Consider the following 25,913-nt stretch of genomic DNA (forward strand, 5'->3'; position numbering starts at 1 on the left):
ATGGGCCAGAATATAATGAAATACCGTCTCACTGCCAGATTAACTTAGCGACTTTTTTTCACGTGTTTAAAGAACAATTCGAACTAACCGCCGCCGCCGCCGCCGCCGCCGCCGCCAGTAGTTCTCCGTATGCCCGCTTCAGCGCTAGCAGCTCCACCAGAGACTACTGCAACGCTGTTGTGGCTGCTTGCTACTAGCAACTTTGGACGCATATGTTTTGATCCCTGTCGTCAGTAGTGAGTGGAGGCTTGTGTTGTGTGGTGTTGGTCAGGGCTTGCGAAATTATAGCGTTTTAAAATCACTTGCAATGTCGTCGCTGTCGCTTCCGAGGGTTTTGCAGCAACGCAAGACCGGCTTAGAATTGGAGAGGGAGAATTTTGAAAAGAACCAGGTAAGAGATATCAGTTAATAATCTTGTCTTTGACAGCGTGAAAGAAGCTACCTTGAGAAATGTGCGTTAGGTTGAGAAAATATGTATTTTACAGCTCCGGTACAAAGTGCAAAACTTTTGGAGTGCTCGTCATTAGTTCGGTTTATTTCCTGTCAGTTTACTTTTTAAATAAGTTCTTGAAATCTATTTTTCTGTTTTTTTTTTTTTTTTTATCGTGTTATATGTGCTTTGAGTGCCATTTAGTTCGTACAGTTTTCCTTTAAATGGCTGTGAAACTTGGCACTGGAGAAAATTACTGTTTAGCATTAGTGTTTTAGCATTTATTGTTCTGTCTCGGCTGCGCGCGTGTATTGGCGCGAAAATATGTAAACATTGGTGACAGTACAATCATAAATGTCCTGGTACAAGTTATTTTGATAGGCATGTTACCTCTCATTTTAATTTTCATTCCGGATGTACACTTCAGAATCTTCTAGGAAAACTGGCACTAATACTGCGAACGAAGGCAGAAGTTTAAACCATTGCGGAGTTCACGGTATTAACAGGAGTGAATTTTGTATCAGAACTGAATATTAAATATGTGCTTGCAGTGTCATTGGGTCATTGACAGAACGCATGTATAACGACACAGTAACAGATGCTAGAAAGTAGTCAGTATTTAATTTATCTATTTTTCTAACACTTTTTCAGTCATATCATATTCTGGTAAAACGAGATTCTTTCAGAAATGTGATATTTGAAAATTCACAGATTTCATTCTTTAACTGTGCATAAATCATACATATCAGTTATTAGGAAACATTTGTAATTCTTCTGTGTTCAGGCACTGTTGATTGTCTGACCTACAACAGAGTAACAACTAACAAACAAAATGACAGATGGTGTTTGTCGAACATTGAGATAATCAGTTATTCGATCTATTGAAAATGCTCATTGCAGCTAATAGTATTAAAGCTAACCAGGACCTACGGTTGAGCCCTAATTGTTCATCACAGAAATCTAGTTCTTGCCTCCTGCTGCCACTACTAGAATTTCTAGGTAAGGCATACTTGCAGTGCCCCGTAAAAGGGGTCGAAAGACTGAGGGAGGATGAACAATTTTTCGGGGTTTGAATATTTTGATAAGCTCGATTTCTCTCTTTCCGCGAAGTAAACTGAGTTGGTGACCCTACATATGAATAGTTACACATTATTCGTGAAACTGAAGTCAGCCGATTGACTGGCAATACCGTGTCAGTCTTAATTTGGAAATATGTTTAAAAAAGTATTATGCTGAGTAGTATGCTGTCGTTATATGAAAGGCAAAGTGAATGCGTAATTCATCTGACAAACATTAAGAACCTATTTTGAATGATGGTTGTATTGCAGTCTGTCATCTATAGTAAACACACACAAACAGATCACTGTTAGGCAGTAATGACATATTCGGTGTTCACATACTCTGGTTTAAGACGAAGAAACCCCAATTCAACAGCAAACACATTATTTATGACAGTGTATATTTCGGAGCTAATGTTAACATATACCAAGTTCCCGAATCTGTGTAATAATTTTTTACATTATCTGATGTAACTTGGGTTCTGTGTGAGATGGTTACTCTTAGCTTTCGAACGGTTATCTGGTGGATAAAGGGCGACCACACGATAGTTTGTTGTGGGGGGAGGCACCAATTATTTTGATGGAAGAAAAACCTCTATCTACATTACATTTTTTCCTGTCTTTGAGAGCTAAGAGGAGGGGGGGCGGCTTGTCGCGTGTGTCCCCCCCCCCCCCCCCCCCACTCCCACCCTCCTTTCGTTCGGGCATGGGCTTCCTCGTGGTGGATGCGATAGTTTGCAGCGGTGTACCCCGATGTCGCAGACAGTAAGAAGTAAGGGCAATTGAAACACAGTTCCCGTTTCTCCATTTGTCCTTGGGGAAAACTTGGTCGTGGTTTATGTTTACATATCATGACAAGCTTGTATCTTATGACGTGGGGGCGACGTGGTTGCAACACAAACAAAACCAGCGCACTAGGTAGAGCTGCGTTATGCTTACTCGTAATTTTCGTTAAACGTTGGTGTTCGTTCGCTGTTAACCGAGTGGTTAAGACACAAAACCTGCATTATGGAGGAACGGCCTCAGTTTCCTCATCAAGCCATTCAGATTGAGCTGTTTTTTGATTTTCCTGTAGTAAGGCAAATGCTGGGTTGGTTCCTGCTCCCTGACATAATCATAGCTTACGCTTTTTACTGGTTGCATTATACAACACTGGCTCAGATCTTAGCAGACTGTAGTAACATAGCCGTAACGAAGATGATTCTATGCCATTGGCAGAACTGCCAAGGCTGTCCCTCCCCCCCCCCCCCCCCTCCCACACACACACACCGGAAACCGTTGTTTACGGGATCTAGGAGAAAGAATGAACCTAGATCAAATTAGTAGTCATCGCCTTCAGAGTATGATCAGTTTGAGGCACACGTGCCAACACTCTTACTACTGCTCGGAACATACGTGAAAGTCGTTTTCCGAGAGTCTGTGGAAGTGCTCCGCTGCCCCTAGCTTACGTCTCCAGTGTCAACGGGTTGTGCTTCAATGAAACTGCTCACTGTGCAAAGTTCTGCACTAATACGCCACGACAGATAGTTGGCAATGCGTTCCGTGTCCTTTTTTTTTAATTGCATAATGGACATTTTCTTGGTTTAAATTATGTACTTACTCCGACAGTGCTCTACCATATCATGTTATGTAACAGCATTAAATAATAAATTGCGTAGAAAGTTCTACTGTATTGCTATGAAATTTTGAAGACATAGTTGATTAGATTAAAAAATTACTGGTAGTTCCCTGTGTCATAAGAACAGCTATGAACTTGTCCGACCAAGGAATCAGAAAAGTGAGCGTAGTATGCAAACTTTCACTCGTTCAGATCTTGTAGGATAATATTTTACTCTTTGACAATAAATATGTATTGCATAAACAAAAGTAAACTGTGTTTCACGTATAGAAATCGTTTAGAATATGGTAAGATACGTGGAATATAGTCCACAGCCGTGCATTTTTTTAATGTACGTGAAGTGTGATATCTAAATTCCGATTAAGGATAATATAATTGACGCATTCAGGCGTACAGCTCGAGAAGAAAAAAAACCTACGCTATCTTAAAGTGAACCTGATTTTGTCATGGTGGAGCAAAGACGCACGTTCTAGCCCCCAAAACTTGATATGGACGTCTGGAAAGCAGAGCAAAATTTATTTGTTCGTAAATACGAATGTTTTGGAAAAGTTCGCGAGAAACAGCATTTTTTTTCCCCCAGAAACTCGATTGAAGACCACTTGGAATTGCACCTCCCGAAGTCTGTTTCTAAACGCGCAAGGACACTGTTGGTTTCCCGACGCGCTGAGAAGCATACTTCGCTGATCTTCCTTGCATTTACGCATACAATGTCGTCGAATGTAGCAAAGACGTACTTGGGATTGCAGTATTACGAAATACTAGTTTACATTGTTCTTTTAAAACTGAAGCTCTTGTAATCAGTCCGAAGACAGTTTTGACGCAGCATTCTACATCTACATCTATACTCCGCGAGCCACCTTACGGTGTGTGGCGGAGGGTACTTATTGTACCACTATCTGATCCCCCCTTCCCTGTTCCATTCACGAATTGTGCGTGGGAAGAACGACTGCTTGTAAGTCTCCGTATTTGCTCTAATTTCTCGGATCTTTTCGTTGTGATCATTACGCGAGATATATGTGGGCGGTAGTAATATGTTGCCCATCTCTTCCCGGAATGTGCTCTCTCGTAATCTCGATAATAAACCTCTCCGTATTGCGTAACGCCTTTCTTGAAGTGTCCGCCACTGGAGCTTGTTCAGCATCTCCGTAACGCTCTCGCGCTGACTAAATGTCCCCATGACGAATCGCGCTGCTTTTCGCTGGATCATGTCTATCTCTTCTATTAATCCAACCTGGTAAGGGTCCCATACTGATGAGCAATACTCAAGAATCGGACGAACAAGCGTTTTGTAAGCTACTTCTTTCGTCGATGAGTCACATTTTCTTAGAATTCTTCCTATGAATCTCAACCTGGCGCCTGCTTTTCCCACTATTTGTTTTATGTGATCATTCCACTTCAGATCGCTCCGGATAGTAACTCCTAAGTATTTTACGGTCGTTACCGCTTCCAATGATTTACCACCTATGGCATAATCGTACTGGAATGGATTTCTGCCCCTATGTATGCGCATTATATTACATTTATCTACGTTTAGGGAAAGCTGCCAGCTGTCGCACCATGCATTAATCCTCTGCAGGTCCTCCTGGAGTACGTACGAGTCTTCTGATGTTGCTACTTTCTTGTAGACAACCGTGTCATCTGCGAATAGCCTCACGGAGCTACCGATGTTGTCAACTAAGTCATTTATGTATATTGTAAACAATAAAGGTCCTATCACGCTTCCCTGCGGTACTCCCGAAATTACCTCTACATCTGCAGATTTTGAACCGTTAAGAATGACATGTTGTGTTCTTTCTTCTAGGAAATCCTGAATCCAATCACAAACCTGGTCCGATATTCCGTAAGCTCGTATTTTTTTCACTAAACGTAAGTGCGGAACCGTATCAAATGCCTTCCTGAAGTCCAGGAATACGGCATCAATCTGCTCGCCAGTGTCTACGGCACTGTGAATTTCTTGGGCAAATAGGGCGAGCTGAGTTTCACATGATCTCTGTTTGCGGAATCCATGTTGGTTATGATGAAGGAGATTTGTATTATCTAAGAACGTCATAATACGAGAACACAAAACATGTTCCATTATTCTACAACAGATTGACGTAAGCGAAATAGGCCTATAATTATTCGCATCTGATTTATGACCCTTCTTGAAAATGGGAACGACCTGCGCTTTCTTCCAGTCGCTAGGTACTTTACGTTCTTCCAGCGATCTACGATAAATTGCTGATAGAAAGGGGGCAAGTTCTTTAGCATAATCACTGTAGAATCTTAAGGGTATCTCGTCTGGTCCGGATGCTTTTCCGCTACTAAGTGATAGCAGTTGTTTTTCAATTCCGATATCGTTTATTTCAATATTTTCCATTTTGGCGTCCGTGCGACGGCTGAAGTCAGGGACCGTGTTACGATTTTCCGCAGTGAAACAGTTTCGGAACACTGAATTCAGTATTTCTGCCTTTCTTCGGTCGTCCTCTGTTTCGGTGCCATCGTGGTCAACGAGTGACTGAATAGGGGATTTAGATCCGCTTACCGATTTTACATATGACCAAAACTTTTTAGGGTTCTTGTTTAGATTGTTTGCCAATGTTTTATGTTCGAATTCGTTGAATGCTTCTCTCATTGCTCTCTTTACGCTCTTTTTCGCTTCGTTCAGCTTTTCCTTATCAGCTATGATTCGACTACTCTTAAACCTATGATGAAGCTTTCTTTGTTTCCGTGGTACCTTTCGTACATGATTGTTATACCACGGTGGATCTTTCCCCTCGCTTTGGACCTTAGTCGGTACGAACTTATCTAAGGCGTACTGGACGATGTTTCTGAATTTTTTCCATTTTTGTTCCACATCCTCTTCCTCAGAAATGAACGTTTGGTGGTGGTCACTCAGATATTCTGCGATTTGTGCCCTATCACTCTTGTTAAGCAAATATATTTTCCTTCCTTTCTTGGCATTTCTTATTACACTTGTAGTCATTGATGCAACCACTGACTTATGATCACTGATACCCTCTTCTACATTCACGGAGTCGAAAAGTTCCGGTCTATTTGTTGCTATGAGGTCTAAAACGTTAGCTTCACGAGTTGGTTCTCTAACTATCTGCTCGAAGTAATTCTCGGACAAGGCAGTCAGGATAATGTCACAAGAGTCTCTGTCCCTGGCTCCAGTTCTGATTGTGTGACTATCCCATTCTATACCTGGTAGATTGAAGTCTCCCCCTATTACAATAGTATGATCACGAAACTTCTTCACGACGTTCTGCAGGTTCTCTCTGAGGCGCTCAACTACTGCGGTTGCTGATGCAGGTGGTCTATAGAAGCATCCGACTATCATATCTGACCCACCTTTGATACTTAACTTAACCCAGATTATTTCACATTCGCATTCGCTAATAACTTCACTGGATATTATTGAATTCTTTACTGCTATAAATACTCCTCCACCATTGGCGTTTATCCTATCCTTGCGGTATATATTCCATTCTGTGTCTAGGATTTCGTTACTGTTCACTTCCGGTTTTAACCAACTTTCCGTTCCTAATACTATATGCGCACTATTTCCTTCAATAAGAGATACTAATTCAGGAACCTTGCCCTGGATACTCCTGCAGTTTACCAATATTACGTTAACTTTTCCTGTTTTTGGTCGCTGAGGACGGACATTCTTTATCAACGATGATAATGTCCTCTCTGGTAAGCCGTCAGGTATTTTATCGTTTCGCCCAAGGGGGGGTCCCTCTAACCTAAAAAACCCCCGTGTGCACGCCACACGTACTCTGCTACCCTAGTAGCTGCTTCCGGTGTGTAGTGCACGCCTGACCTGTCTAGGGGGGCCCTACAGTTCTCCACCCAATAACGGAGGTCGATGAATTTGCAACCATTATAGTCGCAGAGTCGTCTGAGCCTCTGGTTTAGACCCTCCACACGGCTCCAAACCAGAGGACCGCGATCGACTCTGGGCACTATGCTGCAGATATTAAGCTCAGCTTGCACTCCGCGTGCGATGCTGGTTGTCTTCACCAAATCAGCCAGCCGCCGGAAGGAACCAAGGATGGCCTCAGAACCCAAGCGGCAGGCGTCATTCGTTCCGACATGTGCTACTATCTGCAGCCGGTCACACCCAGTGCGTTCAATAGCTGCCGGAAGGGCCTGCTCCACATTACGGACGAGACCCCCCGGCAAGCACACCGAGTGCACACTGGCATTCTTCCCCGACCTACCCGCTATTTTCCTGAGGGGCTCCATAACCCGCCTAACGTTGGAGCTCCCTATAACTAATAGGCCCGCCCTCTGTGACTGTCGGGACCTTGCCGGAGAATCGGCCACTGGCCCAACAGGCGAGGCACCCTGTGGTGGCTCGGAAACGATGTCATCACCACTAGGAAGCACCCCGTACCTGTTGGAAAGGGGTAAGGCAGCTGCCACGCGGCCAGATCCCACCTTCGCCTTTCGGCCAGGCACGCGCGAGCCCACCACTGTCCGCCATTCACCCTGGAGTGATGGCTGACCGGTAAGATGCTCACTGCCGGAAGACGCAGCGACATCAGGGGTTCCATGTGATTTCAAGGCCACCGAAGTAGGCATAGGTCTCACCACAGTTGCCCCAACGCCACTACGAGCCGACGCCTGCGCCTCGAGCTCGATGAGCCTAACAGACAAAGCCTCCACCTGCCCCCGAAGAGTGGCCAATTCTCCTTGCGTCCGCTCACAACAACCACAGTCCCTACACATGACTATGTTTACCCTACTCTATACGGTAACAAATTCCCAAGATAATCTTCTGATGAGCTACTCTGATAATCAAGAAACACTCACTGAAATACGAGACGCGAAAACTACGCTAGGTTTTCCCAGAAAAACTATTTAAAAGCTAAGCGCAGCAAATAAGTACAAAAACGCTTTATACAAACAGTACTCGCTGCTGCTGGTGCTGTCGCTCTGGCTGTCACAAGACAACTGCTGATTCAAGTGACTAGTGGCTAACGGCCGCGAAACAAACAAAAGACGGTTTTAGGGCGCTTTCTGTTCTAAACGATCAAGAAAACACTAAGAAATCTAACACGAAAACTACGTAAAGTTTTATCAAGAACTGTTAGTTACTATGCAGAGCAGATAAACACAAATAGAACCCCTTCCTTAGTGGAAGGTCGTAAACAAAATGCAAAATAAACGCTTTATACAAACAGTACTCGCTGCTGCTGGTGCTGTCGCTCTGGCTGTCACAAGACAACTGCTCATTCTACATTACAGTACTGTGCAAGTCTCAGCACGTCTACACAGCTGCTAACCTACATCTATGAGAACGTGCTTACTGTATTTAAGCCTTCGTCTTCCTCTACAGTTTTTACCGCCCACACTTCCCTTAACAACAGAAATAAATAATCTTCGATGCCTCAGGATGTGTGTTGTTAATCTGCTTACTTTTAATCAAGTTGAGCCATAACGTTCTTTACTTAGCAGTTCGATTCTTTTTTATCCGATCTATTCGCGAAATCTTAACATTCTTCCTTAGCACAACATTTCAAACGTTAGCCTCTTGTTTTCTGAGCTATTAATAGCGAAAACTTCTGTACAAGGCAACACTTCAAATACCTCCAGAAAAGACTTCCTTCAGTTTACACACATTAATGAAAGTTTTGCATCGCCTCTTTATTTCGAAATTTATGGCACAGAAAGCAAACGTCACTCCGGGGAATGCATGTATATTCATTTGCAATTTGTCAACATCACCAAATCAAAACATTTGTGTAATGATAGAATCGTCTGTTTCCCATGAAGGATTTTTCACAGCAGTTCTGAGCAACGTCAGTACGTGGTAGAACGTCCCCTTGTTCGGATGCAGGCTTGACTCCGTCGTAGCATTCCATCGGTGGTATCAAGCCAGCTCTGGTCCAAACTGCCGCGATCTTCAGTATCGATTTTTGCGTAGGTCACGTGGGGCATGTGGTCGTTGTTCTCCTCCAAAAACGGCTTGTTTCAGTACACCCTACACAAGTTTTGACTGGGTTCATGTCCTGAGAACAGGCAGGCCACTCCATTCTGGCGACCGTAGCATGGTGAATTAAAGTGTTCACGAGAACAGCACGGTAAGAAAGGGAGTTATCCATCAAATTGAAATTGTTGCTGAAATGTTGGTGGTTGCAGAATCACGTCCCCGTAAAGTAGATCAGTGAGATTTTCCTCAACGACATCGACGTAGAATTTTAGAACATGTTTTTTGCTCGAGTATCATGTCGTTTTTGGAAACCCAGAATCTACTCTGTAGGAATCAACACGGATTCCGGAAACAGCGATCGTGTGAGACCCAACTCGCTTTATTTGTTCATGAGACCCAGAAAATATTAGATACAGGCTCCCAGGTAGATGCTATTTTTCTTGACTTCCGGAAGGCGTTCGATACAGTTCCGCACTGTCGCCTGATAAACAAAGTAAGAGCCTACGGAATATCAGACCAGCTGTGTGGCTGGATTGAAGAGTTTTTTGCAAACAGAACATAGCATGTTGTTCTCAATGGAGAGACGTCTACAGACGTTAAAGTAACCTCTGGCGTGCCACAGGGGAGTGTTATGGGACCATTGCTTTTCACAATATATATAAATGACCTAGTAGATAGTGTCGGAAGTTCCATGCGGCTTTTCGCGGATGATGCTGTAGTATACAGAGAAGTTGCAGCATTAGAAAATTGTAGCGAAAAGCAGGAAGATCTGCAGCGGATAGGCACTTGGTGCAGGGAGTGGCAACTGACCCTTAACATAGACAAATGTAATGTATTGCGAATACATAGAAAGAAAGATCCTTTATTGTATGATTATATGATAGCGGAACAAACACTGGTAGCAGTTACTTCTGTAAAATATCTGGGAGTATGCGTACGGAACGATTTGAAGTGGAATGATCACATAAAATTAATTGTTGGTTAGGCGGGTGCCAGGCTGAGATTCATTGGGAGAGTGCTTAGAAAATGTAGTCCATCAACAAAGGAGGTGGCTTACAAAACACTCGTTCGACCTATACTTGAGTATTGCTCATCAGTGTGTGATCCGTACCAGATCGGGTTGACGGAGGAGATAGAGAAGATCCACAGAAGAGCGGCGCGTTTCGTCACAGGGTTATTTGGTAATCGTGATAGCGTTACGGAGATGTTTAACAAACTCAAGTGGCAGACTCTGCAAGAGAGACGCTCTGCATCGCGGTGTAGCTTGCTCGCCAGGTTTCGAGAGGGTGCGTTTCTGGATGAGGTATCGAATATATTGCTTCCCCGTACTTATACCTCCCGAGGAGATCACGAATGTAAAATTAGAGAGATTCGAGCGCACACGGAGGCTTTCAGACAGTCGTTCTTCCCGCGAACCATACGCAACTGGAACACGAAAGGGAGGTAATGACAGTGGCACGTAAAGTGCCCTCCGCCACACACCGTTGGGTGGCTTGCGGAGTATAAATGTAGATGTAGACAACATACCACAACAACCATCGCCACCACCCGGTTGCACATATGGCACAGTGTTGAAGGCGTTCCTTATTACCGGGTGCGTCCAAGCAAGTTGTCTGCGATTATCAGAGTATAAGCAGACCAGAGTCTCTTCAATAAAGGAAACCCGACGCCAAACCTGGGGCGTCTATTCTGCACGATTTCCTGCCCAAATGTAATGTAGTATATGATGTGGTGTATGAATCGCTGCTCGTCATTCAGTCGTCAACATTTTGATGCGATACACGGCGTCCTGTAGCCTCTTCCGTTCTGGAGCAGTCAGCGCACAGTTCCTTTCGCTCAGAAATCGTACATATTGGTCGTCCTATGCGCCTGTCGAACGTGGACGGCCTGTGTGGTGTAAGTCATTGGCACTACCTATCAGTAGGAACCGATTCTGTCCGGGGCATGATGGATGTGTACCATGCGTCCCTGCTGGAGCTTTACTTTCAACTGAAATGCAGCAATTAGAGTGCGGCGTTCTATCCGTAGTTATCGCTCTTGTAAATCTCTCTCTCTCTCTCTGTGTGTGTGTGTGTGTGTGTGTGTGTGTGTGTGTGTGTGTGTGTGTGTATTTTGTAAACAACTTCAGGAGTGATGTTCCGATCGGTGCAGGCATTGTCACAAAGCAAGAAACTTGCACGACATATCAGGACGATTCAAAACTTTTGTTTTTGTGGATGTATTTGATATTGACAAACTACTCTCTTTCAGAAATGTATTTCTTGCTATTGTTAGTTTTCAGTTTATGTCCACTGTACGTCGCCCATAGTCTGTTTTATTGCTCAAGTATCAAATTTCGCTATAACGTTTCCTATGTAATTCCTTCTACATCGGTTAAATTAATTCGACCACATTCCATTACATCTGTTTTAACTTCTTTTCAAGACACAATCAATTCTGTTCAGCTACTCTTTAAAGCAATCTGACAGATTTACAGTGCCATCGGCAAACAGTAAATTTATTTCATCTCTGTAGACTTGAATTCCGTTCTTGAAAATCGCCTCAGTTTGAAACGTACCAACATATGAGCATTAGGACAAGTATGACGTGAAGTCGCGGGATTAGCCGTGCGGTCTAGGACGCTGCAGTCATGGACTGTGCGGCTCGTCCCAGCGGAGTATCGAGTCCTCCCTCGGGCATAAGTAGTGTGTAAGCTTAGGGACTGATGACCTTAGCAGTTACGTCCCATAAGATCACACACGCATTTTTTGACGTGAAGTGTTGCCATCAAGTATCAGGCTACTACATTTACAGGCTTATATAAATTTTGTAACATTTTTACTTCATTTATCTGGTCATTTTTAACTCAACTTATTATACTGTCATTAATTCTATTTCAAGTATGCTCTGGTTCGACTGTTACAAATATTTGGCCATAAATCATAAGTGGTTCCCATTTTGCAATTCCAGAATACTTTTCACAAGAGCTGAAACTAGCTTTTCGTTTGTATTTATGTAAAGAACTCGCATACATGTTACAAACATTCACCAACTAATAATTTTCATGATATAAACGACTAAATAAAAGGCATTGTTATCGAACATATATTAAGAATTTCTGTACTAGAAACTAAGAGCCAAGTAAAATTTCATGTCGCAGCGTGGCAGGAGCGAGTTAATACTTAATTCTGTAATGTCGGTCTTTAAACGCAACAAGTTTTTAATTTTAATCCTTAAATTTTATTTCTTTAATACTCGATGACGCTAACAGTTCTGTCAGTTTTTAGTAGTCAGTTGTCTTTCATTTTTGTGCAATAAAAATGTAAATGTGGAGGTGAAAACTTCGTGTCGGCTTGATTACTTAAAATTTCTCTTGGCATGCCGAATCATTAGCTACACTATCAAGAACTCAGATAGTCTGAGCAAAATTGGCGGAGCAGATACTCGAAAATCCTTTCACAACTACTACAGCTTCGGAGTTTTCCGGAAAAGATCAGTATTTTCTACTAACTGTGAAACCCATAAAGTCTTGTTATATTTCAATCCCAGCTCCTCCACCACAAGTAAAATATTCACACGAAGTTTTCATTGCGCCAAACTGCAACAGAACTGACTCCCAAAAACTGTCACCCTGATACCTGATTCGCCAGTAGTTGTGTATCGTTCCACCAATTAAATTTTACGTCATCCATTATTGCGGAAAGAAAATTTGCATACAATCAAAAACTCATTGGCGTTTACAGACTGACATTACCGAAATAAATATTAACTTGCTCCTCTTACGCTGCGACATTTTTACTTGGCTCTTAGTTTTTAGTACTGAAATTCGTAAAAACTTACCGATAACGATGTTTTTATAGTGTTGGTTACATCATGAAATTATTAGTTGGTAAATGTTCCTAACATGTACAAGAGTTCACACAAATACAAACGGAAAGGTAGTTTCACTTCTTGTAAGAAGTATTCTGGAAGAACAAAATGGGAACTATGACCTATGCAAAAGTGTCGATTAGTTGCGGTCGAACCTGAGCACAGTTGAAATGAAACTGACATTAGAATAAATTGCGCTTGGAACTGACCAGATAAATGTAGTAAAAATGTTACAAAATTTATATAAGCATCTAAATGTGGGTCCGCAGCTCGTGGTCTTGCTGTAGCGTACTCTCTTCCCGCGCACGGGGTCCCGGGTTCGATTTCCGGCGGGGTCAGGGATTTTCCCTGCCTCGAGATGGCTGGGTCATCATTCATCCTCATTACGGCCGGAGAAAGGCAAGTGCAAACCACCTCCGCTAGGACTTTGCCTAGTACGGCGGTGCGGTCTCCCGCATCGTCCCCTACACTCCTCGGAGTATGGGAAATCATCATCTATATGTGGCCGCTTGACACCTGAGTTCAACACTTCATACTTAACCTAACGATCAAATATTGGTACATTTCAAGTTCCCTTTACTGTTTGCTAAGTGCAAAGTCAGAAAAATACGTGCGATGTGCTACAGCACAGTCTTACTTTCACAATTACTGTGGCTCTTTAATGTCTTTAGACTCCTTAGATCTGTAGTTTGATTTCTGCACAATCTGTAGGTAACCTTCCGCTCTTTGTATTTTATTCCTTGGAACTTGTAAAGTTCACACCCGAAGATAAACTGATCTACGGATGATGACAATACATCCATTTTCAGATATATTAACAACCTTTGGTAGTTTTTATTTAGTGCTCTATAATCGGCTTTTGGCAGTTTTGTTCAATTTCAGATGGATCTGCTTATACAAGAACAACCTGTAATTTTTCCGCGCGTCTGGGATCGAACGTGTGCTGCAGCTGCTGTCAGTATTCGCTAAATTACTGTGGTTCTTGTGTACGCCTTACAGGCCACTCAGAACACACAGTGAATGTTGTGGTTCACATATACCGCATTAAAATAAGACGCATAATTTCGCCTTGAAAGAAGTAAATACTCATTATGCTTATACGGGTGTGATTAAATTGTTTGGATGAAGTGAGCTGTTGGGCAGCGCGGTGCTGCTTCGCTTCTCGCCAGCCTTCCAGTACTGCGCCGACTCTCAAATTGTCAGGAGGACAGACAGTGTCCGGCTTTACTCACTCATTACACGGCAGGCTCCGCTTACAAGAGCGTGTTTGTCAGCTCATGTTTCTTGACTGCCGCGTGCCTGGAACCGTTGCTGGGCGAGGTGCATACGCAGCGAGAAGTCAGTTCTCATCGTAGTAGCCAGAACAGCGAGCGCTGTGTGTCGATAAGAGTTTCGCGCCAGAGTTTGGGCCTGCATGCTTTATATAAATCACCTGTTTTGCCTTTAAGCTTAAACTTCCCTCCGGTTTTTGATAATTTCCAAGAATGATTGCCTATCGAAGTTGGAGAGCTCTAAACGATACATATCGAACGTGCGAGAGTAATCGATTATGGAAGACGTGCGGCGCGCGTTATGATCAATTATTTGTGATAGTCATTTTTATCAGTTTTGCGTTGTTTCTTCAGTTCATGTACATTATATTCCCGCCGTAATTGTTTGTGATTCCTTTGGGACATCGACATGGTTTCTCTTGATAGCGAGTGTAATGAGTGCTGCTCCTGACGTTTCTTCTGCGGATTGTCTCGCATGGAAAACTCTAATTCCATGCATTCCAGCATAGACAAATGTTTGGCTTTTTGCCGGAGATATCGTCTTCAGCCGGACGAGGAAAGGAAGGACTGTGTTGACTGGTGCTGCGAAGTCGGGGGAAAGTCGACGCATGCGATACTCTGCCGATATTGGCAGAGTTTACCCTGGGTACGGGAAAAAAGGAATTGCCCCTGTCGCTTATACATCACGCGGACTGTCACTAGACAATAACAGTGACGACGAGTAGGGTAAGTCGTGTCCTTTGAATTTATAAGTGCTTCTCTAACGCTTTTCTTTTGTCGTTGCTGTAGTGACAACTTGAAACATACTCGTAACGCGCCTCGACTCTTCCATAATCGATTTACTATCGCACGTTCGATATGTGTCGTTTGGAGCCCTGTAACTTCGATAGGCAATCATTCTTGGAAATTACGCGGTTTTTTCCTAACTATAAAGTACGTCTTCAGACGATCTCGTATAGCTTAAGGGGGGACGTTGATGAAATTCACCAAAAATGTTAATTTTAGAGTTTTTTTATTTGTTAGTACAACTCATGGACAATAAGTTCCCGAAGTTTCAATGTTGAAATCGCATCCGAAGTGCCTGAAAATTAATGAAAAGTGTGACGCCCACGTGTTGAAGCAGCACTTCAACTCAGAGGGATAACAACCCCTAAAATCGCAAGGAGAGACTTCCAAATTGTATCCTGGCTCTTGTCAAGCCCACTTACAGATTTCTGGCCGGTCCTGCACTTCTCAAACAGTGTCTTCATGGCAAAACTCAAAATCCAAATGAGTCTCTACATTCACTCATATGGAAACGATGCCCCAAAAACACATTGCCATCTGCTACCGTTGTCAGAATTGCATCTTATGATGCAGTTATTGTATTTAATGATGGGAGGATGAAGGTATTAGAAAGAATGGGCTTCAAGATAAGAAGTTTTACTCAAGACATCCTGAGAAAAATAGATTTACAGCGCGTCTCTGCTGCTGGAAAGTCAGTTGAGGACCTGGTAAAGGAAAGAAGACAGACAACAACCACCAGAAGAGACGTCTTGATGGGAAAGACGACCCAGAGTACAAATGTGGTGCCTTCTGAAGAAGTGACATAAGGGAAAAAGTTAGGTTGAATTTTAAATTGCGTTTCCTGAAAAGTTTGTTTTTTAAAGTTTATGTATCTTTTTCTCAGATTCTATTAATGCAAGAATTATGAAATTTTGCACACATTTCTGTAAACCTAATAAATGTTGTTTCAAGACCATATTTTGAAATTCTGATTGCAAGCTGAGATATGGGGCAAAGTGCTTGGAATTTTGCATGAATTTAAAATAGTACTTGTGGAATTATAATTAAAAATTATGAACATTCTCCCGTTTTACCTATTCCAAAAAACCTAATGAGAGAAGCTTAAAACATATAAAGAGATGAAACAGAGAAATTTTTGTAGAAATCTCTTGAATACTTTCTGAGAAAAAGGAACATACATTACGTTTTGAAAATAAAACTTCAAATTTCATTAAAAAAAAGTTGAATATATATAATCAAAGGATTTTATATGTGAATGTGTTACGTTCATGTAAAGCGTGGTCAAAATTTCATTGCCCTATCTCCGAAACTGTGGATCTGGTGCATTTTTGAAATAGTGTGTTTTTCATCAACGTCCCGCCTTAACGTGTATTGTGCTATCTTATGAGAAAGGGTTTGTAGCCACATCCGGATCGAATTTTTGCTTCGAGTTAGCGGGCATGGGTTTGATACACTGATAACGAAGTGTAGTTTCTAGACTGTCTCCCAAGCTCGTTTGGACAAATGTTGTTGTGGCCCACACTCCTCACCTCAGAAAACACGAAACATTGCAGAACAGATTGACAGGCGGATCCTTTCTCTCCATTTCGCTTCGTACCCCGTCATTATCGCTTCAACTCTAGTATTCTTCAGTAACGCCGCATTTTAAAAACTCCTCTTGTCTGTACCTACAGTTTATCGTCCATATTTCACTTGCATACAAAGCTGCAGTCTAGACAAATACATTCAAAAAAGAATTTACATTCAAAGTTAACAAACCCGTCTGTAATAGAAATTATTTTCTTATTTCCGGTCTCCATTTTATATCCTCCCCACTTCGACTATCAAGTGTTGTTTTGCTGCCCAAATAGCAGAAACTCATCTAAGTTTAGTGTCTCGTCTCCTGATTTGTTTACCACAGCAGCGACTGATTTAAGTCGACTACAACCCAATACGCTTATTTTACTTTTCTTGATATTCAAGTTATAACCTCCTTTCAAGATACTACCCGTTTCTTTCCTTGTTCTTCCAAGTCCTTTGACGTCTCTGACATAATCGCCAGCGAACCTCAGAATCTTTATTTCAACTCTCTAAAACTTAATTTCTTTTCCTGATTTATCTTTGGTTTCCTTAGAGCAGCTTGCTCAATGTGTGAATTGAACAACATGGGGAGAAGTTTCAACCGTGTGTTACTCTCTTCCGAAGTACTTTCTCCGTTACATATCTCCCGATGTGGCAGTCATATTTCACTAATACGTCTTAAGAATGGATTGTGTCAAGGTTTCGGTTTTGTACGGTTGAAAAATGAAAAAACTAATGATTTTGTTTATCTTCTGGCAGGTCTGTATTTTATATAATTCAATCACACTTCTATCATAAAATATTTGTAAAGATGCAGACACGAGGACCTCAGTGTTGGGACGCCTGGTAAATGTAAATGTCGTGTGACTAGGGCCTCCCGCCGGGTAGACCGTTCGCCGGGTGCAAGTCTTTCGATTTGACGCCACTTCGACTTGCGCGTCGAGGGACGCCTGGTGATTTCGTTAGAAAGTATTGGCAAAGTGTGTGTGCGACAGGGATATGCGATAATAATATTTAGAAAACGTCAATGTTGGGAGTTGAAACGTAGATTTTCAGTGTCATATTGTAATCTATGAAACACCGTAAAAACGATGTTAAACAGAAGATATCGTCCTCCGGCGTTATTTGTCAACACCGTCAATGCTCACATCATTTGAGAGAATCTTTTTCTGAACATACAATAGCAGTGCATTGGTTAAAAGAGAAGTAACATTTCGAAGAAAGAGTAATATATCGAGTTTTGCCCGCTCACCCAATGAAGCAGGAAAAGATTCTATCGAGAACTGTAAAAAAACTGTCCGATTTGTTTACTGTTCTGAAAAATACTGTGATGTGGTTGAAAAAGAGTGCAGTAGAAAATGATGAGCTGAGGAAACAATCAGATCTCAAACTGGTTAACAAAGTACCCATTAGATGGAAATAAACGTTCTGTATGACAAAGATTTTTGCAGTTGCATCGACTGATTGTCATCCCAGTGCATCACCCATCCTACGAGCCGCAGATAGTGTAAATCTGGCAAATGGTTGTAACATTTTGCGGCCTGTAGAAGTAGCTACTCATGAAATTACCGTGAAAACGTATGTTGCGAACAGAAAAGTAACATCAGTAAATGGTATTGAATATCAAAATATCTACCGTGCAAAATCATAACGGAAATCAAAAACCAATTGCTGCCAACTGGACCACACCAAAGTTGTTTGATATAGAATCAAGAACATAAGCTTCCAGTGTGCTTTAGCATGTTCGAAGCCATTGAAAACGATGAGACTTGCTTGGAGCAATTGAAACGGATATACTTGTTTCGGAAAAGCGTTCATGCGCTGTAGGGAAACAAACCAAATTTGGTTTGTGTAGTGGACATTATAACACAAGAAAAGAATAACTTAAAATTTGAAACAGAAACGGACCTTCCATAACAGCCAGTTTTTCTGAAACACCACCTTCTAGATCTTAAACAAGATAAACTGCATGTGTGGAATCACACCATCACTATTACGTGTCCAAAGCTACAAAAAGCTGCACTTAAATATCTGACACATCGACAGCTTCTTACACTGTTGTTAAAAACAGGGTTCTGCTCTTCAACAATGCAATGGACTGAAGGAGAAACTGCAGTCAAAAATGTTACTTTTATAAATCTGTGTACAAAAGGTTGGAGGACGCGTAATGTCAATTAGTTACGTATTAATAAATACATTGAAGCGCCAAACAAACTGGTATAGGCATGCGCATTCAAATAATAAACAAGCAGAATACGACGCTGCGGTTGGCAACGCCTATAGAGGGTGTTTGGGGAGGAAAGGTCAATATTTTACACCGGGATAGTATACGTAATTTTGAACAGAAAATGTTATATGAACATAGATCCGCAAATGCTTCGTTACGGAGCTATGGGTATTGAAAGGAACTTTAATTATGCAAAATTGATGTGCACAACGTGAACGTATACGCAATACAACTGGACCGTAACGTGATTTTCTTGAAAACAATGTTACAGAGAAATGCAGTTATGTTACACATTTTTACATAATGTTTATTTACTTTGCATTTAGTACATAATGCATTACAACTTGTATGTTACATGTAGTCTGTTGAAAAAGACGTACCACGTCTTTTACAAACGGCTTTAACACTTATCGTACGGATGTACGGTTCACAGAACTGGTTCGAATATCCCACCATGAACGTCAGTGCACTTTTGCGCTCTGGCGATAACATGTTGCTTGTTCAATTGCCTGTGGTTGGTTCCTAATCAATTCAGCAGCGTCCATGATCCGACGAAGCAGTTCATCTCGTGTATTTACCTTCACTTTGTACACCTCTGATTTCATCCAACCCTATAAACAGGAATCTAAAGGCGTAAGGTCAGGTGATTTTGGAGGCCAGTTAATATCACCGCCACGACCAATCCAGCGATTAGGGTGGGTACGGTTGACACGGCCGCTCACAGGTAATGTAACATGTGGAGGGGTACTGTCATGTTGAAAGTACATTCCAGTTCGCTTGGCTAAAAGAACGTCCTCCAGTAGTTCCAAACGAATTTTCAAAAAAATGCAGGTACCTCTCTCCCGTCAATCGCTCATAAATGGACCAAACATTTATGGCAAAACGAACTTTGAAATTGATATACACTGAAGCGTGTGTGTTTTCCCGTGATCATAGATGATTATTGCGTGTGTTGTTTATTCCATGCCGTGAGAACTGAGCCTCGTCAGTGAATAGTATGTACGGAAGCAAATGACTATTCTCAATTACCAAGTTACAGAATTGGAGTCGTTCGGCATTGTCGCCACCGTGGAGATTTTGGACACCCTGTATGTGACATGGATACAGGTTTTCCGCATGTAATCTTTACCATGCACGTGTCTGTGGGACATTCATACGAAGGGCCATTCATCTTATGCTCGTACCGGGACTTCGCTCAACACATCATAATTTCTTCCTGTTCTTGCAAAGTTTGTTGACGTGCATGATTGGAGGAAAAATGTCTACTTGGAAGAGAACCTGTTGCACGCAGAGTGATAAACACTTTAGTAAACACCCTGCGATCAGGTAATCGTCGAGGCGGAAAGCGCCTGTGGTATTCTTCTCTTGCAGCGGTAGCACTACTGACACAGAAGCTATAAACATACACCATATCTGCGTATTCCCCATTACTGTATACGTGTGGCATTGTTAGCAGCGCTTGTACCAACACAGTTAACACCATACACTACACAGCTAACCGATCCGTCGCCGATACACTACACAATGCGGCTTACACGGCACAACTGCGCAAACAACGAGTTATTGTACTACGTACGTCACATGACCATAATACGTGGTAGGTAAACATGGTATGCACCCGTGCGTTGTTTGCAAGAAAAATCACGTTACGGTCCAGTTGTATTGAGTATACGTTCACGTTGTGCCCATCAGTTTTGCAGTATTAAAGTTCCCTTCAATACTCATACCCCCCTAACGAAGCATTTGCGAACCTATGTTGATATAACATTTTTGTTCAGAATTACTTATACTGTCACTGTTTAATATATTGACCTTTCCTGCCCAAACACCCTGTATAAGACAGTAAGTGTCTGGCGCAGTTGTTAGATCGGTTGCTGCTGCTACAATGACAGGTTATCAAGATGTGAGTTTGAACGTGGTGGTATAGTCGGCACACGAGCGATGGGACACAGCATCTACGAGATAGCGATGAAGTTGGAATTTTCCCGTACGACCATTTCACGGGTGTGCCGTGAATATCAGGAATCCGCTGAAACATCAAATTTGCGACATGGCTGTGTCCGGAAAAAGATCCTGCAAGAACGAGACCAACGACGACTGAAGAGAACCGTTCAGCGTGACAGTAGTGCAACCCTTCCACAAATTTCTGGAGATTTCAATGCTGGGCCATCAACAGCTGTCAGCGTGCCAACCATTCAACGAAACATCATCGGTATGGGCTTTCGAAGTCGAAGGCCCACTCTTGTACCCTTGATGACTGCAAGGCACAAAGCTTTACGCCGTCAACAGAGACATTGCACTGTTGATTACTGGAAACAAATTTTCTGGTCGGACGATTCTAGTTTCTAATTGTATCCAGCGGATGGTGGTGTACAGTACGGACACAGGCTCATGAATCCATGGACCCCTTGCATGTCAGAGGGAGACTGTTAAAGCTAGTGGAGGATGCGTAACGGTTTGGGGCGTGTGCGGTTGAAGTGATACATCTAGATACGACTCTGACACGTACGTAAGCATCCTGTCTAATCATCTGCACCCATTCGTGTCGATTGTGCATTCAGACGACCTTGGGCAATTCCAGCAGTACAACGCAACACCCCACACGTTCAGAATTGCTACATAGTGGCTCCAGGAATATTCTTCTGAATTTAAACACATCCGCTGGCCACAAAACTCTCCAGCCGTGAACATTATGGAACATATCTGGCATGCCTTGCAATGTGCTGTTCGGAAGAGATATCCACTCCCTCGTAGTCTTACGGATTTATGGACAGCCCTGCAGGATTCATGGTGTCAATTCCCTCCAGCACTACTTCAGACATTAGTCGAGTCCATGTCACGTGGTGTTGCGGCACTTCTGCGTGCTCGCGAGGACCCTACACGGTATTCGCAGGTGTACCAGTTTCTTTAGCTCTTCATTGTATTTGCCATCGCCTGTACTGTTTACTACAATATCCACCATTGCAATTTCTTTTCAAGTACGTTTGGCTGAAATCAATATAATGGGTGATTCCGTGATAATGTTACAGACTTTCAGCATATCTGGGATGCCTTGCAACGCGCTGTTCAGAAGAGATATCCACCCCCTCATACCTTTACGAATTTATGGACAGCCCTACAGGATGCGTGGTTCCAATTTCATCTAGCATTACTTCAGAGTCCGCAGATCGTGGTCTTGCAGTAGCGTTCTCGCTTCCCGCGCACGGGGTTCCGGGTTCGATCCTCGGCGTGGTCAGGGATTTTTCCTGCCTCGAGATGACCGGGTGCTGTGTCGTCTTCATCATCATCATCATCATCGTTCATCCCCATTACGGTCGGAGGAAGGCAATGGCAAACCACCTCCACTAGGACCTTCCCTAGTACAGCGGTGCGGGACTCTCGCATCGTCTCCTACGCTCCTCGGAGTATGGGACCTTATCATCAGACGTTGGTCGAGTCTATCCCACGTCGTGTTGCGGCAGTTCTGCATGCTCGCTGGGGCCGTACACGATATTAGGCAGGTGTACCAGTTTCTTTGCCTCTTCAGTGTATATTAGGCGTACCTGCATGTTATTTTTACCGCCATTCTGCAGACATCAGCAGACACAGATTTTTTCAAGTCGATTATCAGTCACGAATGTCTACATGTCGAGTCTACGGTAATAATAATAATAATAATAATAATAATAATAATAATAATAATAATAATAATAAACCCCTTGGAGGCCCGGGAAAAGAATCGGCCTCCGGTATGTTCTGCCAGTCGTAAAAGGCGACGAAAAGAACAAACCACTAATAGGGCTAACCCCCCTTTTAGTGTGATTAGTTGGTTCAGGACAGAACTAAAGAAGCCTCGGACAAGCGCCGTCATGGTCGGGGACGACGCTTGAACCCTATGCCCGCCCACAATGGTAACGAGACTGCTAGCCAACTGGAAAATGATTTAAATCCAAATAGAGGTGTTTTGCAGGATATGCTTCCTGCAACCACCCTAGAAGGAAAACAAAGACAGAGGATGAGATGGTCAGATGAAGTTAATCGACACCTCATGTTCTGTTATTACCAAGCAACAAACCTAGGAACCAACACAACTGGATACAGATCACAAGTATACACAACATTTATTACCAGATACCCAGAATTAAAATTTTTAACAGAACAACGATTAGCTGATCAGATCCGTGTAATAATAAAAAATAACAGGATACCCCAGTCAGAATTAGAAAACATCAAACAACAAGTACAACAAATACTGGAACAAAATAATGTGCAATCAGAAGAAGAAGAAAATACAGTAATGGACTCAAACATCCCAGAGCAAACAAGCAAAGAACAACACGCACCAATTAAACAATCAGAGGAAAACGAAATCTTAAGACAGCCACCAGAACAAGCACAAATAGAACACGAAGTGACACAGATGTTAGATATACAAGAGAAATTTCAGCTAACATATATAGAATACAAAGACACAAATACAGACATTAGACCATTCTTGCGTAGACCACCAAATAACCCACAAGTCGAAACAACAATAAAAACTATCAACACAATCATACACAACAAAATAAATGAAAACACAACTATGGAAGAGTTACAACTACTGGTTTATATAGGAGCACTCACTACACTAAATATACACACTAGGCAGAGATCAGAACCAACCAACACACAGAAGAAACCCACAAAACCAGCATGGCAACACAGGCTACAGATCAAAATAGAAAAACTGAGAAAAGACATCGGACAGCTAACACAATTTATAAGAAATGAAATCTCGGAAAAAAAACGAAAAAAGTTAGGTAAAATCTCACAACAAGAAGCGACAGAGCAATTAGACGAAAAGAAGCAGAAATTACAAGCATTAGCCAAACGACTCAGAAGATACAAAAAAAGTGAAAATAGAAGGAAACAAAACCAAACATTCAACACAAACCAAAAGAAATTTTATCAGAAAATAGATAACACACACACATTAAAATAGACAATCCACCAAACATAACAGACATGGAACACTTCTGGAGCAACATATGGTCAAACCCGGTACAACATAACAGGCATGCACGGTGGATACAAGCAGAAACAGACACATACAAGATGACACCACAAATGCCTGAAGTGATAATTTTGCAACATGAAGTCACCCAAGCAATTAATTCTACTCACAATTGGAAAGCCCCTGGAAATGATAAAATAGCAAATTTCTGGTTAAAGAAGTTCACCTCAACACATTCACATCTAACTAAATTATTTAACAGTTACATTGCAGACCCATACACATTCCCTGATACACTTACACACGGAATAACATATCTGAAACCTAAAGATCAAGCAGACACAGCGAACCCAGCTAAATATCGCCGCATAACATGCCTACCAACAATATACAAAATATTAACTTCAGTCATTAAACAGAAATTAATGACACATACAACACAGAACAAAATTATAAATGAAGAACAAAAAGGCTGTTGCAAAGGAGCACGAGGATGTAAAGAGCAACTGATAATAGATGCAGAGGTGACATATCAAGCTAAAACTAAACAAAGGTCGCTACACTACGCATACATTGATTACCAAAAAGCTTTTGATAGTGTACCCCACTCATGGTTACTACAAATATTGGAAATATACAAAGTATATCCTAAGTTGATACAGTTCCTAAACATAGTAATGAAAAATTGGAAAACCACACTTAATATCCAAACAAATTAAAATGTTATCACATCACAGCCAATGCAGATTAAGCGTGGAATATACCAAGGAGGCTCATTAAGTCCTTTCTGGTTCTGCCTTGCTCTGAACCCACTATCCAACATGCTAAATAATACAAATTATGGATACAATATTACTGGAACATACCCACACAAAATCACACATTTGCTATACATGGATGATCTAAAACTACTGGCAGCAACAAATCAACAACTCAACCAATTAGTAAGCGATGGAAAAAACGGATGCCTATAAATATCTAGGATACAGGCAAAAAATAGGAATAGATAATACAAATATCAAAGAAGAACTAAAAGAAAAATATAGACAAAGACTAACAAAAATACTGAAAACAGAATTGACAGCAAGAAACAAGACAAAAGCTATAAATACCTATGCCATACCAATATTCACCTACTCATTTGGAGTAGTGAAATGGAGTAACACAGACCTAGAAGCACTCAATACACTTACACGATCACAATGCCACAAATATAGAATACATCACATACATTCAGCAACAGAAAGATTCACATTAAGCAGAAAGGAAGGAGGAAGGGGATTTATCGACATAAAAAACCTACATTATGGACAGGTAGACAATTTAAGAAAATTCTTTCTAGAACGAGCAGAAACTAGCAAAATACACAAGGCAATCACTCATATAAATACATCGGCTACACCACTGCAATTTCATAACCACTTCTACAACCCTTTAGATCACATAACATCAACAGACATGAAGAAAGTAAATTGGAAAAAGAAAACACTACATGGCAAGCACCCGTATCATCTAACACAGCCACACATCGATCAAGACGCATCCAACACATGGCTAAGAAAAGGCAATATATACAGTGAGACAGAAGGATTCATGATTGCAATACAGGATCAAACAATAAACACCAGGTATTACAGCAAGCATATTATTAAAGATCCCAATACCACAACGGATAAATGCAGACTTTGTAAACAACAAATAGAAACAGTAGATCACATCACAAGCGGATGTACAATACTAGCAAATACAGAATACCCCAGAAGACATGACAATGTCGCAAAAATAATACATCAACAGCTTGCCTTACAACATAAACTTTTAAAACAACACGTTCCTACATACAAGTCTACACCACAAAATGTACTGGAGAATGATGAATTCAAATTATACTGGAACAGAACCATTATAACAGATAAAACAACGCCACATAACAAACCTGACATCATACTCACCAATAAAAAGAAGAAATTAACACAACTAATCGAAATATCTATACCCAATACAACAAATATACAAAAGAAAACAGGAGAAAAAATTGAAAAATACATCCAACTGGCTGAGGAAGTCAGACATGTGGCATCAGGATAAAGTTGACATCATATCAATTATACTATCAACTACAGGAGTCATACCACACAATATCCACCAGTACATCAATGCAATACAGCTACATCCAAACATATATATACAGCTACAGAAATCCGTAATTATTGATA

At 41.7% G+C, this 25,913-nt stretch overlaps 1 protein-coding gene across 2 annotated transcripts in view; it reads left to right on the forward strand.

Moving 5' to 3' along the window:
* The first annotated feature begins 223 nt into the window (after positions 1–223).
* The window catches only part of LOC126461861 (huntingtin-interacting protein 1), a 538,678-nt gene continuing 512,988 nt past the window's right edge, over positions 224–25,913 (forward strand). For both annotated transcript variants that reach the window (XR_007585951.1, XM_050096029.1), the window contains exon 1: positions 224–391. Coding sequence is in view for 1 of the 2 variants with exons in the window: in XM_050096029.1 (XP_049951986.1) it covers positions 308–391 (84 nt within the window). In the remaining variant the exon portion in view is untranslated. The remainder of the gene's footprint in view (positions 392–25,913) is intronic.

Source organism: Schistocerca serialis, chromosome 1, assembly GCF_023864345.2.
Source record: "Schistocerca serialis cubense isolate TAMUIC-IGC-003099 chromosome 1, iqSchSeri2.2, whole genome shotgun sequence".
NCBI lineage: Eukaryota > Metazoa > Arthropoda > Insecta > Orthoptera > Acrididae > Schistocerca > Schistocerca serialis.